This window comes from Hippopotamus amphibius, chromosome 8 (genome assembly GCF_030028045.1).
Source record: "Hippopotamus amphibius kiboko isolate mHipAmp2 chromosome 8, mHipAmp2.hap2, whole genome shotgun sequence".
Taxonomy (NCBI): Eukaryota; Metazoa; Chordata; class Mammalia; order Artiodactyla; family Hippopotamidae; genus Hippopotamus; species Hippopotamus amphibius.
In genome coordinates, this window is record NC_080193.1 from 69,022,339 (window position 1) to 69,039,415 (window position 17,077).

General features: G+C 44.2%; 1 protein-coding gene across 5 annotated transcripts in view; it reads left to right on the plus strand.

The window, feature by feature from the left end:
* Positions 1-923: 923 nt before the first annotated feature.
* The window catches only part of FMNL2 (formin like 2), a 299,283-nt gene continuing 283,129 nt past the window's right edge, over positions 924-17,077 (plus strand). For all 5 annotated transcript variants that reach the window (XR_009055041.1, XM_057744655.1, XM_057744657.1 and 2 more), the window contains exon 1: positions 924-1,513. Coding sequence is in view for 4 of the 5 variants with exons in the window: in XM_057744655.1 (XP_057600638.1) it covers positions 1,397-1,513 (117 nt within the window). In the remaining variant the exon portion in view is untranslated. The remainder of the gene's footprint in view (positions 1,514-17,077) is intronic.

The window sequence follows — 17,077 nt, forward strand, 5'->3', positions numbered from 1 at the left end:
ACCAGGTGGATGCCCTTGAAATTTACAAAGTTGAGAAGCTGGCTAAAATCGTTTATAAGGCTGTTTCTATTTCCACTGGTTCAGAATGGATAGCTATAGACTGAAGAGCATCCTGGAAGACAGGGTTGGGCCCAATCTTCTCTGTAAAACACCTGGAACAGGAGTGCTATAGAGGAATAAGATAGCTATAGCCAAAGACCATCTCTAGAGTCTCAAACATCTGTTCTTATTTCTATCTCACACAAAATATGGTTATTTGTGTAAATTTCCCCCTTCACTAGATTGGAAAGTATTCCAGAGCAGGAGAACTCTTCTTTCTTTCTCTAGTCAAGGAACACAGTAACCCGTACATAATAGCTATTTGACAGGTGTTTGTTTTGAATCTTTCTCAGCCAAATCCTGGGGTCTGATCAGGATATATATGCATATATCCGTAAAATTATATATTTATTTATAAACATTTCAGTCGCACAAAAGAATATGTAACATACATACGGAAGAAAGAACAATAAAACAAGCACCCACAGACCCACATCCCAGTTTATGACATAGGATGTTATAAATACCCTTGAGGTCTACTGTTGAACTAGATCTCATTGAACAGCTCCTGAAATTTAAATCAGAATGCGTGTGCATTCAATCATCGACTGATTGGCTCATTCATTCTTTTGCCAAATGTGCCTCCTCAGTGTCAGAATCGCTGTAGACGAGGCAGTTATTTCTTCTGTTGGAGTTGGGAAGGGGGGTCAAGAGTGACATAAACTCTATCCAGAGGTGAACACGCTGGCTTTGCTGCAAGGGCCCTAACCCCGCCTGGCCCTCCAGAGCGGGCGTGGTTTCTGCGCTTGGACACTTGGGGCAGAAACTACTGGTCCCGGCAGCCTGCGGGGCGGGTGGGCGGAGCCTGGCCGGGGGCGGGGCCGGGGCCGGGCGAGAGGGGGCATTGTGTGGCGAGCGCGGAGCCGCGTTTGTCCGCTCGAGGTGCCGGCCGAGCGAGCGTCGCGTTCGCCGGCGTTGAGCTCCAAGTGTCAGCGGCAGCCGCGGTCCCGGCGGGAGACCGAGTCGGAGGAACCCCGCGCACGCTGGTCGCGACTGCTGGCAGGGGGCGGTGTGCCAGCGGAGCAACATGCGGATAGGCGCCCGGCGCCCTGACGACCCCTCCCGAGGAGAGGAGGCCGGGGCGTCGCTGAGGCGGCGGGGAGCATGAGGGAGGCCGGGGGGCGGCTGGTCTCGGAGCGCTGCTAGGGAGCGGCGCGCGCTGCACACTCGCCGGGGCGCAGCGGAGGGCGGGGAGCCGGGCAGGTCGCGCCAGCGGGCGGGAGCCGGCCGCCGGGAGCCGTTCTGATTTCCGACGCGAGGGGCCCCGAGCAGCCCCCGGCCCCGGCGTGCAGCCGACATGGGCAACGCCGGGAGCATGGATTCGCAGCAGACCGATTTCAGGGCGCACAGCGTGCCTTTGAAGCTGCCGATGCCTGAGCCAGGTGAACTGGAGGAGCGATTTGCCATCGTGCTGGTGAGTGCGCGGCGGCGGCCGGGAGCAGGGCCCCGGGGCCCCTGACCGGGCGGTGCGGCTGACCCCCGCCCCCTCCCCGCTCCGCGAGCGAGCCTCCTGTCCCCCAGGGGGAGGCGCCCACCTCGCCCATTGTGGCCTCCCGCGCCTCCTTTCCGCCCTCTTCCGAGCCCCCGGCGCTCAGCCTTCTCGGTGTCCCGGGATGGGGCCGGGGGCTCGGGGTGGGCTGCCTGGCCGGCCGGCCCCGAACCCATTGTCTGGCGGGAGAGGCACCTCGCAGCGCGTGTGCCCGGGAGGTGCGGCGTGGGCGTGAAGGGAAGGTGGCGCGGGCCGGGGAGGAAAGGGCGGCGAGCCCTTAGGGCTTTTTGTTTAAGAAAAAAAACATTCCCGCAAACCCCGAGTCCTTGGGGATGTCCAGCGGGCGCCTAGCCCGGGCCCTGCGAGCTCCGAGGCAGATGGGCGCATGTGGCTGGCCAGGGGCGCCGCGGTGCGCGAAGGGGAACTTGGCGGCGGACATCGGGGGGCTTGGTCGAGGGGAGCTCCCCCGAAAGGGAAAGAGCAGGAAACCCGCGGCAGTGCGGCGCCCTCGTCCCTAAGCGAGGAGGGGGACATCAGGTGAGACAGAAGCTTCGTCTCGGCGCGTTCCTTTTGGTCTTGAATGTTAAAACCACAGAAATGTGCAGTTTTGTGGGGACGTGTTGCGAGCTGTCGTGACTCCAGGGGCGACCCCTCCCCTCCCCCAGCACGCTCAGCCCAGTCTCCGATTCCCTCCCGAAATCCGCTTTTCCTAGCTTTACAGCTTCACACATCTGAGACACTGAAGACTCCCTTCTTTCTCCCTTTCCTGCTGGGACTAAGTTTCTGGGCCCCTCCCAGCCAGAGCTTGTCAGTGCTGTGAGCTCAGGAGGGTGTGGCGGCCTCCCCCTCGCCCCAGCCAGAGTCTGTACTGCAGTTGGTCCCCAGACTTCGATTTTTAGTGTCCTAGCTAGCCTCTTTCAAGGGGTGTTGGGAGGGAAACAGGCAAGATCGGACGCGTTCCTAATACTTCCACTTGTCGCCTCTTCCTAGCTAGTAATCTCTACGTTCTACAGTGCTAGGTAGCAAGAGAAACTTGTGCTGGAGTCGGTCGAATTTTGCATCTGCGTGCAAGTTTTGGGCGTGTAACCTCACAACTTTGAGAATCGACCACAGTCTGAACGTTGGGACGTTTAAATTGCCTTTCTTTCAGGCCTTTAAAAGCCCCCCTTAAAAGGGGCTGGTTTGATATGGGGAGTAGTGTTCTGAATGGCAGATTTAGCTTTGTGCTCTTTGGAGGAAGAGGCCACAAGCTTTTTCATACCACCTGGCAACTCTGGTGTGGCAGTCGGGATATAGATGAGGCTGCCTGCCTTGCTTTGAATCGTCTGTGATCTCCCACAGCTGCTCCCACTGTTGTGCAGAATGAGACACTGAAATGAAACAGCGTAGGCTTAATTACTTCTCAAGGCAGCCCGGGTGCATACTTGACCTGTCTTTCTAGGGACAAATCTTTTTAATTCAAAATCCTCTTCCTAGCAGACAACATGGTTCTTATCTCCTAGCTCTGGGTTTTCTGTCTTTCTGTCCATGCTGTGCTGGGGGGTGTGTGTGTGTGTAGGTGTACACTTGAAGTGGGAGGGCCAGTGAGACAGGAAAACCAGATAATAACAATAATGCAATTAAGTTCTCAACTGAGATAGCATGTTTTGCATGAGCTTTCAGTAACCCTGCTGATTAATGACACATGGTATGAATTACTCTTTAGAAAAATGTCCCATCATTAACATGGTAGGTTTATGTTACTGTTAAATCTAGAAGTCACAAATTTAGTACATAGAAATTCATGATTCTACATCACAGGCTCTTTGAGGCAGTGGTTGGTTGTGTGGCTACTTTTACTCTACTGTGTGTCATACACAATTACTGGATGTGGTTCCTTTCTCAATTGTTTACAATATTTTAAGCCTTTCAAAACAAACAAACAACAAAACCAAAAAATACTAGGCTGACCTTTGTTGGATTAAGACAGCTTTTGGGAAAGTCGCAGCTTGGGGGCCCTCTTGTTAGGGATGCACTGGGACCATTGATGTGGTGTTTAATGTAACTCTCCCTAGTCAGCTCCAGCTGCTGTTTGGAAACCTGTAAGAGGAATTAAAAGGAATCATCTTTATGGGCTGATTGAAGTACAAAGTTATGGTGACTTCTCTTGTCAGTTTTTTTCTAAAGTTGTACATGTGATGCTGTCAACTGTGCTTTTCTTCATGAATTGCTTAAGAAATCATCTCAAAGCATTTAATTCTGGAGATCAAGCTTGAAGGATAGATTACAGGTGGTAATGTTTAAAGTATGTATATGGAGGAATTCTCTACCCTGAGACAATGGGAATCCTGTAGGCATTATTGATACTAGTTTTATTTCCTATATGATAAAGATCATGTAGATGTTTCAGGAGGAAAACAGGATTGTAATACTGTACAGAAAAGTATATAAGCACTTCATTGTGGATATGGCTTACAGCAATAATTGAGCCATTTCAGGCATGGTAAACAATTCCTCTCACCGCACCAAGCCCTAGATTATTTAAGTGTTGGGTAAGAGTAAATTTAAATGACAGAAGTCCATCTATTTCTTGGAAAATCTTAAGAGACGAAAGCTACTCAATGACTGTCTCTCACAACCCCCATCAGTCCACAGGAGTTAAACTATTTATATCTAAAAAAACTAGTGGGCATGAATGGAAAGATGAGAGAGTAAAAGGTTGCTGAATTAAGATCAGTGGAGGGATAGAATTTTAAAAAAAGGTTTTTTAAATAGGAAAGAAATGAGATTTTTGAGTAGAGATTTGAGTTACTGAATTTCCTGTAATTAATGACTAGTAAAAATTGGATTCAAATCTTAGGAGTTTAATGCTCCTAAGGAGTCTCCTCCCTCCCTGAACTTGTCTTCAGCATTATTACAGTGATAGTTATAAAACTTAAGGGAAAAGATTACTGACTCCTTGTATATACTTAACTATTTGCATCCTTGGACCTGCCTGTCAGGTAGAGCTATAAGGTGATATGCCTTTGTATGTGTAGGATGTTTCTGTTATACTCTTCCAAGGAAGTGTTTCATAAATTATAAATTCAGTTATCTGCTTCAGTCTTTGTTCCTTTAAGGTGTATATATTTTGTGTATTTTACAAGTAATATTTGCCTTTGTTTTTTGGGTCTCACACATTTATAATTATCCAAGTGGCTCTCCATTGTAGTTGTTAAGTTGTCTAATTGTTGGGAACACACACACTCCCATGTTCTTTATTCTCAAAGATGATGCTGTGAAGGTGATTCTGGGTGTGGTGAATAATTGATGGTCTTTGTCCAAGAATACATCTTTGGACGTGAGATGCTCCGTATATTGTTCCCTAGTTTTTGGCTTGCAGTCACTGCTTACAATTTAAAATGTAAGCCCATCAACCCCTTTGTCGAGGAGCTGTCCTGAGGATCCTTTTTGAGTTTTAGAGGAAAAGATAATTGTAAGCCCCCATCCTGGCTGCCATATCTGTGTGATAGCAGATGTCAGGCTGCTCTGCAGACAGATTCAAAAAGATTAGGAAGCGATGGTTTAGGGTCATAGTATCTTATGTTTAACACCGGGAACTACTTTGGTGTGTGATTAGTTTGAGTCAGTTTCCTTTTCAGTTTTTTTCTTTCCCTGAGGTTGAATGTAGTCACCGTACTTAGGAGAAAGTGGGAACATTTTCTAAGCATCTACTGTGAGTATGCCCTATGCTTCCATGTTCTCATTTAATCGCCACAATAACTCCAGCTATCAGCAACGCTATAGATGAGGATATAAAGATCACCTAAGTTGCCCAAAGCCATGCAGTTATTAGATAACCAGTCTAGGGTTTTTAACCCAGATTTGGATCTCTTCTCCCCAGCCTCCTCCCCCCATTATATTATGCCTCCTTAGGCTTATAACTGGAAAGAAAGACTGAAAGAAAGAAAAAAAGGCCTGGAACTAGCAATAAGGCTGTTCTTTTAAAAAAAATCCTATATCTGGTAAGTGCAAGTTTCAAACTATATAAAGCTGGCAGAAATTTCTTAGAAGCGACCCGAGTGTGGTGTACTTGATGTCTCTTTAGATGTCATCCATTTTGGCATCTTCACTGTGCTGTTCTATTTTCAGGCGTGGAGTTAAATATTGATTTGGTCCAAAAGTGTACTCTTTAGCTTTTCCTTTCAAGGCGGACTTGAACTACTTTGGTTGAGAAGTCTAGGTTTTCCACATTAGAGGGGAGAGACCTGTCAGTGCAGTGCACACACTCCAAATGTAATTACTTGTGAAAAGGACAAGGAAGGTCAAGTTTTAACATTTAAATCTATTTCCCTCTGCAAGGTGTTATTCCCTTTCAACCATGTCCAAGGAGAGCCTTTGCCATGAAGTCTGCTGAGCAGATGGGTGGGTAGGAGTGTAGTTAGGCCTTCATCAGATGCGCACTGATTTGTTTTCTCACTTTTCTCCTGTTGAGAGGGAAAGGAGATGAGAAGGAGGATGGATGGAGTGTTGTTGCGCTTTGAGCTGTTACAACCTCATGTAGGCAGTAACCTGTGAGCTGTTCTACTCTCCAGAGTGGGAATATATGCTTAGGGCAGAGCCTTTCATCATTATCAGGGTGCATTTCCCCCTAATAATACTGATAAAAGTGAAGATATATTTGGGTGTTCAGGATAGAAGTTGATCAAAGGCTATTCTTTGAATTGCAAATGTTTGGCTCCATTGAGAGACTGGCAGCCTGTGTAAAGGGATGAAATGTGGGGGAGAGAAGGTATGCATGCTCGAAGCCCTTAAGTGATAAGAATTACTTTCACTTATGGCCTTTCATTTAGCAAACAGCATTGGCCCCAGGAGTGGGAGACCTAGTTTCTAGAATCATCATCCGCTGCACCAGCTTGGGTAAGTTAAGCCCTTTCTGTGATCCTTGGTTTTCCTCCTCTGTAAATGGGAATACAGTTTGACAGAACTGTTAGGATATTCATGAGATTTTTGAAATCATAGCACTGGGAAATGTAAAACTTCTGGAACGTGATATATTGCGAGCCATTAGCTGACTTCTCATTTTGAAGATGTTTTGTGTAGCAAAGACTGTAGCTGTGTTCTGTGTGGTCTAGAGAGTAGAATTTCCAGGGTCGGTGACTGAAAGTCACAGAAGCATAAGGAAATGTGTTCTAATATTTAGAGTTGTCAAAAAATGGAGGGTGAGCTTTCCATTAGAGTTGCTTAGACAGGAGCTGTATGGAAAATGCTGATAACTGGAAGGTCTTTCCAAGCCCAGGATCCAGCTAGTGCATGGCTTGCACAGTGCCTTTCCTGTGGCGAGTCTACCACCTGCAGGCTTTGGAAATAGAGTTATAGCACCTGAGAGTGGGGAAGGGTTTCCTTGGAGTCTCCTCCGGGGCTCAAAGAAGAGGAAAAGTAGTGCAGGTTCATGCTTGTTCTGGAAATTCATTTGACTTCCACAAAACTGTTGCCCGAAGGGCTTGGTCTTCATGAACTACACTCTTTTCATTCTTAGAGCTTGGGGAATAAGGACAAGGGGAAGGGCTCCCTGGCTCTTGTATCTGAGCAAGTAATATATAAAAAGTGGCTAAAGAGGCACTGATTCCAGAAGATTGTCTCTGCTTTGCAAGAGAGCAGTGGTATCTGGACTCCTCTTAGAAACAAGGCAGTGAACCCTTATAGAAGAACAGACTGGATTTGCTTAGGAGGGAGGGTGGGTTCCCAGCTGTGCAGTTGGTTGGCAGACCCCCTCTCGTAGAGTGGCTCTTGCACTCTACAGTGGGGGACCTTTCCCACCTTTCTGCATTGCAGGAAGTGTATCCGTAGACCTTGGGGATCTGGTTTCCATAGAGAGGCTCATGTCGCCCTTTTGGTTCTCACCTACCGGGACACTGTAGGCAGAGGTAAGTTGCGTCGTGTCTTTTAAGGTGGTGTCTGCTTAGACTGCAGGGTGATCTTCCCTCTCCTCCCCAGTCACCCTGCACTATTCTCCAGCGCCATCGGCCCCACCGCCACCCTTTCAGTACAACACCAAGGACTATGCAGTTTCTGGTGGATATGATATAATTTGGAAGCGATGTCTAGGGAAGAGCCGATAGGTCAGAGAGCTGTTTCATGAACTGTGATTCAGCTGAGGCCCACAAGTGTGGACCAGGATGGCTGAATCCCTAAATTGGGAAGCACCAAGTCCTTACCTGGCGGTGTGGTGGTATATGTTGTAAACAGATAGAAGTGGACTTTGTTTTCACACTCTTAAAAAACTGACCAAGGAAACATGACCAGTGGCATTGGAGCTCATGGGTGGGCACCTTATCACCAACTTTTTGTAGTTTCTAGGGCACACCAAAAGCTGTTTCCCTGATCATATCTTCAGCATTCTTGTGCTGCCTGGAACTGACTGCAGTGACTCTTTATTTCACATGTAACCTTAGTCCACTTTTCTTCTTTGCTGAAGCCTTGTTGCATTGATTAAGCTGCTGTATCCATCGCCCCAGAAGCTGAAAACTTCGAGTTGTTTAGACCTTGCTATCTCCAGGGGTGATCTCCCTGTACTGAATTCTGTGTGGCAGATGGTGCGTCTGGCCTGGTTTATCCCAAAAACTTGTTGGCTTTGGAAAAGGTGACAAGTCGTTCACACTTTGGTCCCCTGCCTGGTGCTGGTCAGTCACCTATCTCAGGTCCTGCCTTGAATTGAGGATTTGCTCAGGAACCTGCCTTCTCTCCCTTGTTTTTCTTTTTCCTGTGGAAATTGGCTGAGCACTTTATTCAGTTGGTGAGGAAGGGATTGGCAAGCTAAAGTGGTGCTTCTCAAACCTGGCTGCATATCACCATCACCTGGAACCCTCAAAAACAGATGTCTGGGTCCCACTCCCAGAGTTTCTGATACGTTTGTCTGGAGTGTGACCTGGGCATCAGGATTTTTTAAAAGCTCCTTAGGAGAGGTGAGCAAGCAGCCGTGGCTGAGAGCCACATGCTAGAGCAGTTTTTCCCCTTTCCCTGCCCGCTCCAGAGACCAAGCATAAGAGTTAAACCCACAGCCAGAATTTAGAGAAATTAGGCAAAGTTGAGAAAGCTTAAAAAAAAAAAAAAGAAGCTCCTGAAGATATTTGACCCAACCAAAAGCACCAGGATGAGAAATACAGAAGAGATGGATCAAAGCCTGTTAAATGTTAGATTTATTTAACTACACATTTAAGAAATGAGCATCAAATGATCATAATGAAAATTTGCGGAGAAGTTTTATATGTTATAGCTAAAAAGTAAATCGTGACCCTGAGGTATACTTCTGAGGTAGAACAATCAATAAATCAATTTTATTTTTGCTTAGGCCTCTATTCTCAAGCCTAATTGTTTGTTGGTTCAGTGCAGGCCTTTTGCTTTGATCTCTGATTTTACCACTTACAAAGACTTGATGAGCTTGGCTTCCCGGACTGAAATTCAAATACACTTGTGAAATGTAAACAACATTCATTTATTAAGAATCCTATAATCACGGCAAATTGGCATGCTTATATGAGCAATTAGCTTTGAGAATAGAAAGATAAATAGGATGCTAGGTCAAGAATGAGCTGATTGTTCTCAATGCAAGACTCTAGTTATTCCTTTAATAGTTATAAGCAAATAGACACTTCCCTTATTCATAATCTTTAGCATTTGTGGTTTGGGGTTAGAGGGACAGTGTATGTGGTTTTCTGAACTGAGAGGATAGAAGCAATTATTGTCTCATTTTCATCTAGAAATATAAATCTTTCCAGGAAATGTAGGTAGTTGGTTTATGAGCAGGTGAAACTTTCTAGTAATTGGAACAGGGCAAAAGAAGGCAATGGCTTAGATGGGAATATTAAAAAATAACGGAGTTTTACTTTGTTGGGAAAGGTTAAGAAGATGATTTACAGTGGCAGAAAGATTGAAAATAATCTCATCTGCCTTCAGTGAACAGTGATATTCTTTGTGTGTGTGTGTGTAGAAGGAAGCCTTAGGATAACTAATAGTAGGAGAAGTTGGATAGAACATGATTGGATCTGCACCATGGCAGCATTGCTCTGTGAGCTCAGTACCACCAAGTGTCTTACTTGTGAAAGCTGGGGAACCTATGTGCAAAGGTGATGAATCCTGTGAATAGCTCTGTTAGGTCACTTTGAGTTCTGGCCCTTTCAGTCCCCAATATGGTCAGCCTTGTGGTTCTTCCAAGGAAGCTTTTCCCCTTTAGTGACAGCCTTGACTAATTAGGATTCTTTGTCCCCAAGGACTTCTGCCTGATGAACCTAGGAAGCCAATTCAGTCCAGATGTCTTGGGACCAGGATGCTATAAACTGGAACTGGTGATTGATTTCCCAGGCCTAGCACAAAACCATGATTCTACTGCCAACTAATCAGGCTGTCTAGGTGTGAACCTGGAGAGATCATTTAGAATTGTGTGGCCTCCTGGGTTTGTGGAACCATTCAACTTGCCAGTGCTCACTGTAAAACGTTTTGAATCTCAGGGTAGCCTTTTTGGAAAGCATTTATTTGGATTAGAACTCTTCAGATGACCTGTGAATTTACCAGGTCTCAGTCTTCATTTAACAGAGTAATTCTTTAACATTAGACATCTGTATTTTGTTTCACAAATGATTGTCAGAAATTCCATCAATATTTCTATTGATAATGGAGAAATCAAAAAATTCCTCTTTTTGTTCTTTGAGCGGGTACCTGCTAATCATCCTTTAAAAATCTTTTTATTGATATATAATATACAAACAGAAATGGGCCCATATCATAAGTGTATAGCCTGATGGATTTTCACAAACTGAACACATTGCTGTAACCAGCCCCGAGTTCAGGAATCGGAGTCTCAGTCTCCCTGTTTTTCTTCAAACATGGTTTGACTTGGCTCCTTGCCTCCCCAGCCGCAGTTGCTCACCTGAACTTATTTTATGAGTGGCCAGACTTACTACGTGGAAGAAAATAGGCCACAGGATTGTGCCTTGTGGTCTGATTCTAAATGCCTCTAACCGTGAGGTTTCCACCACTTCCTTTGAGAGATTTCCTTAGTTCGAACAGGCCTAACCAATAGGAAATATTGACATCATACTGCTGCTTTTAGTTACATCATCATTGATAACCCTAATGGTATTTTTTTTTTAATTTGTAGAGTATCTCTGTTTTTCATAGTACTGAGAAGAACATATTTTGATTTGTGTTCCTAGAATAAAGCATGAATGGAGAGGGGTTTCCACGTGACAGTGAGCATTTGCCCTTTTGGGTTTCAATACTTGGAATTAGGCAATTGCAAATACAGATTTTGTGTATTCACTTTTAAACTAAGTTTCAGCCTTTAGGTTTTGCCATCTTGATGATTCTTGTGAAATATTAAAAAGTATAATATTGTGAATGTCATCTTCTGGTTCAATTTTCCCATCAAAACCCTATTACTTTACTTCAGACATCGATCCAGTTTGAGAGGCTCTTTGGCTATGTTACGAATGGTTTACCTTCCATCCTCTCTTCTGTAACTTCTGTATCCCCCCAGCCTCCATGTGCTTTCCCATTGAAGCTGTCCACAGTCTGGCCAGACCCATCTTCTCTTCTGTTTCCTTACTACACCCTGACGTGGAGATTGCTTCATCTCTGTCCACAAAGCAGGCTGGCTTTCCCTCCATTATGCCATTTTTCACGTGATTCTCCTGCATATGATGTACTCCCTTGGCTTCTCTGCTTATTGAAATTATATCCAGCCTTCAAGGCTCTTCTGAAATCCTACCTCTTCCTCGTGTCCTTGCAGACCCACATCAGCTTGGGGGAGGTGGGAAAAAAACTCTCTTTGATCTCTTTATAGTATGAATTATTTCTCTTACTCATGAGGACCTGGATTAAATATCACCTTGTGTGAGGTGTGACTGTAAAATAAGGGGATGCTTTTATGTATAGCTCTGTAGTCTTTCATTACACTCTCAGCCATCTGTTTATGTCTTGTTTTATTTGCCAGTTTGCATTGTAGGCTCCTGAAAGGCAAGGATCACATCTTAGAGGTCCTGGCAGCTTCTCCTTATCCAGCACAGTGCTTGGCCCTGGGAAGGGTCTTAGCAGATAATTACTGACTTGATCAGAGAGTGGTGCCTGCTGAAACAGGCCCGGGAATTGAGTAGCTGCTCCAAGAACCTATCTAAGTGGCCATTCTGGGGTGACTGTTAATTGTACAGAACTTGCCTCTGTGTTGAAATGACACTTTGTCGCAGCTTCTCACTCATCTTGGTATTCCCCATATCACTTGACTACAGTAGGGGCCCAAGAACCCTAAGCATTCGGAGATGATAAGTTGACATCATGCTTTTGCCCGACTCCTTACGGAAAAATGGTGAATTAGAAGAAGAGGGGAAGGGCAGTGGAAATGGCCAAGGGAAATTCGTGGTTTTTCACTGTCACTCAGCCAGATTGGTGTGTCATGATTTGCTGTCATCAAGTGAGTGAGTCGAAGCACAGTACCATAGGGCTTTCGTAAAGTAAAACGTCCTTCATGGTATTCCCCTTGCGATTGGGAGTGAGTCAGGTTTCAGTGAACAGCATTCCTTATTTTGGCATTTTAGTGGTTTGCTGTTTGCAGAGTGCTTGCAGATGATCTTTTGTGATTCTAAGAGTTCTTAATAAATGAGGCAAGTAGGGCCTGAAGGTATGTGTCTTGAAGTTACAGAAGCAGGTGGTGAGGTTGGTGAGTCCATCCTAGGTCCTCGGTTACTGAAACTCCAGGGGCATTCCAGTGTCAGATAAGATGCTGTTTATGTTTTCTGTGCTTTATAAGCATTATCTTTGCTCTTGGCAACCCTTGGAGGGAGATACTATCTTCCTTTTACAAATGAGGCGGCGGGGTTCAAAGTGGTAAGGTAGCTGCCTAACTGATGGAGGCAGAATTTGAATCCAGGCCTGTCTGAGGAGAGAACTGACTTGTTTCTACTGTGCTACATTGTGTATATTTTCAAGTTAGTTATAAGATGTCATTAAATGTTGGCTTCTTGTTCTTCCTTCTTCATATACTATACCCTCTCAACTAAATTCATTCACACAATGGCTCTCCCTTGTGTGTGTGAGTCTTGCATCAGTATAGTGATAGATGTACTAAGCTCTGAGGGTTCAGAGGGAAAGTGTCATTTCTGTAATTTGAGTGTGCAGAAACAGTCTCCTTGGAATAGGAAGCTGAGTGATGGTAGCTTGGTCCCAAGCTGTAGACTGCACTTTTTTATTTTACATTGTGCAGTTTTGTTCACTTGTCACTGCTTAAGAAAGGCTTATATTTTAATCAGACAGTCCAGAAATGCTTATTAAGCACTTACTATGTGCCAGGCACTGTTGTGGAGGATGAAGTGCTGCATGAGGCCCACCAGTTGTGGGGGGAGCCAGACATTAAGGAGTACACAGATAGATAAATGGACCTTGATTTCTGATGCTGGAAAGTGCTGTGAGGAGCATAAAATAGGACAGTGTGAGGTGGTGCCCTCTCGTTTAAGATCTGAGTGATGAGGAACAGGCAGGTAAGAGCCCTCAAGCAGGAGTAACCAGGGCTTGATTTGTTTCTCCCCTGCTGGGCCAGGATGGGGTTCCTTGGACCCCGGAGCAACTAGAGGGAACAGCCAGGGGAATGTCCTCAGCCCTGACGGCTTCACTGTTCACCTATGGGGAAGCCTGGGGGAGGCTGGGACCAGGGGCACAGGAGTCTGTTACTTTTGTTATAGCAGAGCTTGTTCTTGTAAGTGGTTCTGTGTAGTCACAGCTCTGCCCCTTGTTAAATTCAAAAGATTTTTAAACAAATTGCAGTCTTGTCACTGTTCTGGACCCATGAGAAATCCAGTTGGGGAATGGAGTATTTGATTAGTGTAGCAGTGCCCTTCTAAGTAAAGATCCTCTGAAGGCATCCAGTACTTGGAATGGCCCATTTTATCTACTTGAAGCCATGAGTTGAAAATAAACTTTTTTTGCTGTAACTCGCTACAAGCTTGTTGCTCAGATCTTTTCCCTTTTTCTTTCTTCCCTTAAATTTTTTTTTTTTTAATTTTAAGGGGTATATGAGAATTTTATATGGAGGTTTGAATCAGAAGTTAAAAACAAAAGTTGGTTCAGATAAAATTATCCCTGAAGTCGCTTCAGTTGCTCATAAAGGTGCAGTATGCACAATTGTGGGTAAACAACCCTAGAAAGTAATTCTCATTCATGTTAAAGTTTGAGAACCTCTTAGCTTCTCTGAAGGAGAAGCCACAGAAGAAGAGTCTCTGTGCACGTCAGGGCATCCTGACTGTTTGGCTCTGAAACCTCCAGCAGGGACTGGGTGGGAACACTACCTTCTTCTTGCCTTAGATTTACTCCATTCAGTATCACATTAAGTCTTTTAATACCTATCAGTGGATTTGTTTCCTGTGAGGATTTTAAGGCAGCCCTCAAGTTAAGTGTGGATTGGATGCATGGACAGCAGTAGTAACAGTATAGGTCACTTATTGTGCATTTCTTTAATCATTTCTATAAACATGAAAGGTGACTCAGGACACCTGAAAGGTAGGGATCACCTCTGTTTCATCTAGGAGAAACTCAGGATTCCAGAAGTGAAGGAACTTGCTTGAGGACACACATTTCTGGGAGATACTGGAGCTGAAAATCAAACTTCGCTGTGCTAAAGCTATGCTCCTAACATACTGTTTTGACTCTCAATTACGAAAATATAATACAAATATGTTACATATAAATGTCGTGGTTCAGAGTATATTGAAAGCCCTATGAGGATAAGTTCAGTGACTTTTCAGGCCGTATTAATTTTATTGGTATATACCCAGAACTAACAGTAACTATATGTCCTTCAAAAAAAAAAAACTGAAGATAAAATAAGAACTGGATGAATAAGCCACTGTGCACTGTTGAAATAGTAAAGGGCAAGTAAGCTTGTGATCAAACTGGCTTTTTTCTAGTAACAGTTGTCCTCTGAAGGCTTTCTGAAGGCTCTCTTTCAGACAACTGTCTCTGAACCTTTGTTTTTTTAAAATGTCCCTAGTAAAATGGCTGTGTTGTTACAGCTTGAAGGCTGTGGAATAAGCCTTTTGATCAGCCCTCAGTGATAACCCACAGACTTGGACTTCCTTGTGAAGGAACAACCCTTATTATCTTGTATTAGTAGGCTTTATGTGGGGGGGGGGGCATTGCTTATTTTTAATAAAGCCCATGCAATCCCATTCACTCGTTCAACAAATGTTTTGTTTGGGTGTGTGCTCTGAGCCAGGCACTGCTAAGATGCTGGGACACAAAGGTGCATGAAGCGTCATCTCTACCTTTGAGGAGTTAACTGCCTAGTGGGAGAGAGAGGCAAGAAAATGAAAATAGGAGCGTTTTAAAAAAGCATTTATCATATACATATGTGCTGTGTATATAATGGGCTATAGAAGGGCATGCTAAGGTTAAAGTCTTGTAACATTTCAGGTAAGCTGATAAATCTTGGCAAGTTAATTAATATAGCCGAAAGTCATAATTCATAACGTATGGACGAAATGAATTCTGCTCTGTGCCTGAATGCTTAAAGATTCAGGTGTGTGTAAGTGTGCCAGCTGCTTGGAAGAGTCTGGTAAAAAGTCCTAATTCTCAGGGACAACCTTTTAGGTGGTAGAGGATTCTATTCTGAAGATGAATAGACTTGGGGGCTTCCTCCTCTCGGTTGCAAGCATTAGAAACTGAGGAAATGTCTGCTACGCTTGCTTTGCTAGAAAGATGGCAGGGATGGAATTGGACCATCAGGGCCCAGAATTGGGCATTTGACTGAACTGTTAAAAAAAAGGCTTAGTTTAAAAAAAATGCTTGTTTCTGAGCACAGGCTTTGGGGTGAGACCTGAGTTGGAATCAGGATTTTGCTGCTCACTGGTTGGATGATCTTTCTAAGCCTGGGTAGACATGCGTGTTTTATGAGCTCCAGAACTACCTCTTTGGGTTATTGTGAATGTTAAGTGACATTGCTTACTCCGGTCAAGTTGTGGCACTCAGGGATACACTTCCCAAAAAGTGATGGCTCTGATTATTTGTACCCTTTTAATCTGCTTTATTAAAGCCCTGACTTGAGGGGCTAGGCTGTGGACTCTGAAGAGGCTCCTGTGAATCTCACGGATAACTTTAGTGAAATTGTTATCAGCCACAAATGTGAAGAGCACCCAGTATTGAACTGATGATGGCTCATGTTGGCTTTTCCACCTTAGATTGTACTTACTGACCTTCTTTCACAAATGAATGTTTCCAAAGGTCTGGTGCATTGTGGGCAGCCTCTGCTTGAGTATTTTATCCTGACTCCTGTATGTTTTGTCCTATCTAGAAAAAAAAGCCTGTTGTTACAGGGCATTGGATTGTTCCATTTCAGAGCCAGTGGAAGTGTTAGCATCTTCATAATTGGAGCAGAGGACCACCATGCAGTGTACTACAGTGTGACCACTAGGCAGCTAGTTCACGTGAGAAAAAACGTTCAAGGTCGTGACCATCTGGGCCTTGAAGAAACTGCGGTTGATGTTTTGTTTGGCTCCAGCTTCAATCTGGGATGGATGGAGTCATTCAGACTTTATTCTGAATTCCAATAGTGGCCAAAAATAAATAAATAAATAAAAAGGATTTGTGTAACTTGTGTGTAGATGGCCTTCTGTTTGAGATAAGAGCATTGTTCAGTAAAAGCTTTGTCCTTGTTTCAGATCAACAATACAGTGCCCCGACTTGAGCTAGCAAACGTTCATTACATAAGTCATTACACATTCCATTCTCCCAGTAACCCCTTGCTGTATTTTTTTTCCAGAAGGTTCCTTATTATCTGTTTGATTGTCTATTATCTACACAGTAAATCTTGCTGAATCAGACGGAGCTTATGAAACCGAGGTCAGTCCCAAACCAGATCAATATACTACCACCATCTGGGAATGAGAGCCTAGAATCTTCTGAAGATGCTTTTACACGCTTTCTTACTCACTTTACAGTGAGGAAAACTGTTCTTTTCTCTCAGCTGACAAATGTCACTTTTGCCCTAAATTTTATAGTGGCATTCTACTTTTTAAAGTTACTGAGATAAAAGAGTATTTGATAGAACTGTCAGACTAGTATGATAACATTGTCTGTGTTCCCAGACCTTTGAGGGTTCTTAAGACTTGTGGACTAAAGCTATGTGCATGTTTTTCTTGGTGCCCTATTTCCATATCAAATAGCCTTAATTTTTGGATTTTAGTAATGAAGGTATGAACCAAATCTGTCAGGCTTCTTATGCCATTTATTGTAGTTCTTAGCTTAGAATTGCATGAAAGGAAGTAATAAGCCAACTCTAAGAAGGTCCAGATGAAAAGGATTATAACATGGTACAAAAATATTAGCATGCCTGGCCCAGCTGTGTGACTCATTCCTTTTGGAGTATCCATTTTGACAGCTTTTTTGAATCACACATCAATCACCATGTTGGTATTTTTGGCGGAGTGCTAGACTTTAGCCTAATGTTCATAATGGTAACTGCCAAAAGTGAACAAAGAGGAAAATTATAAA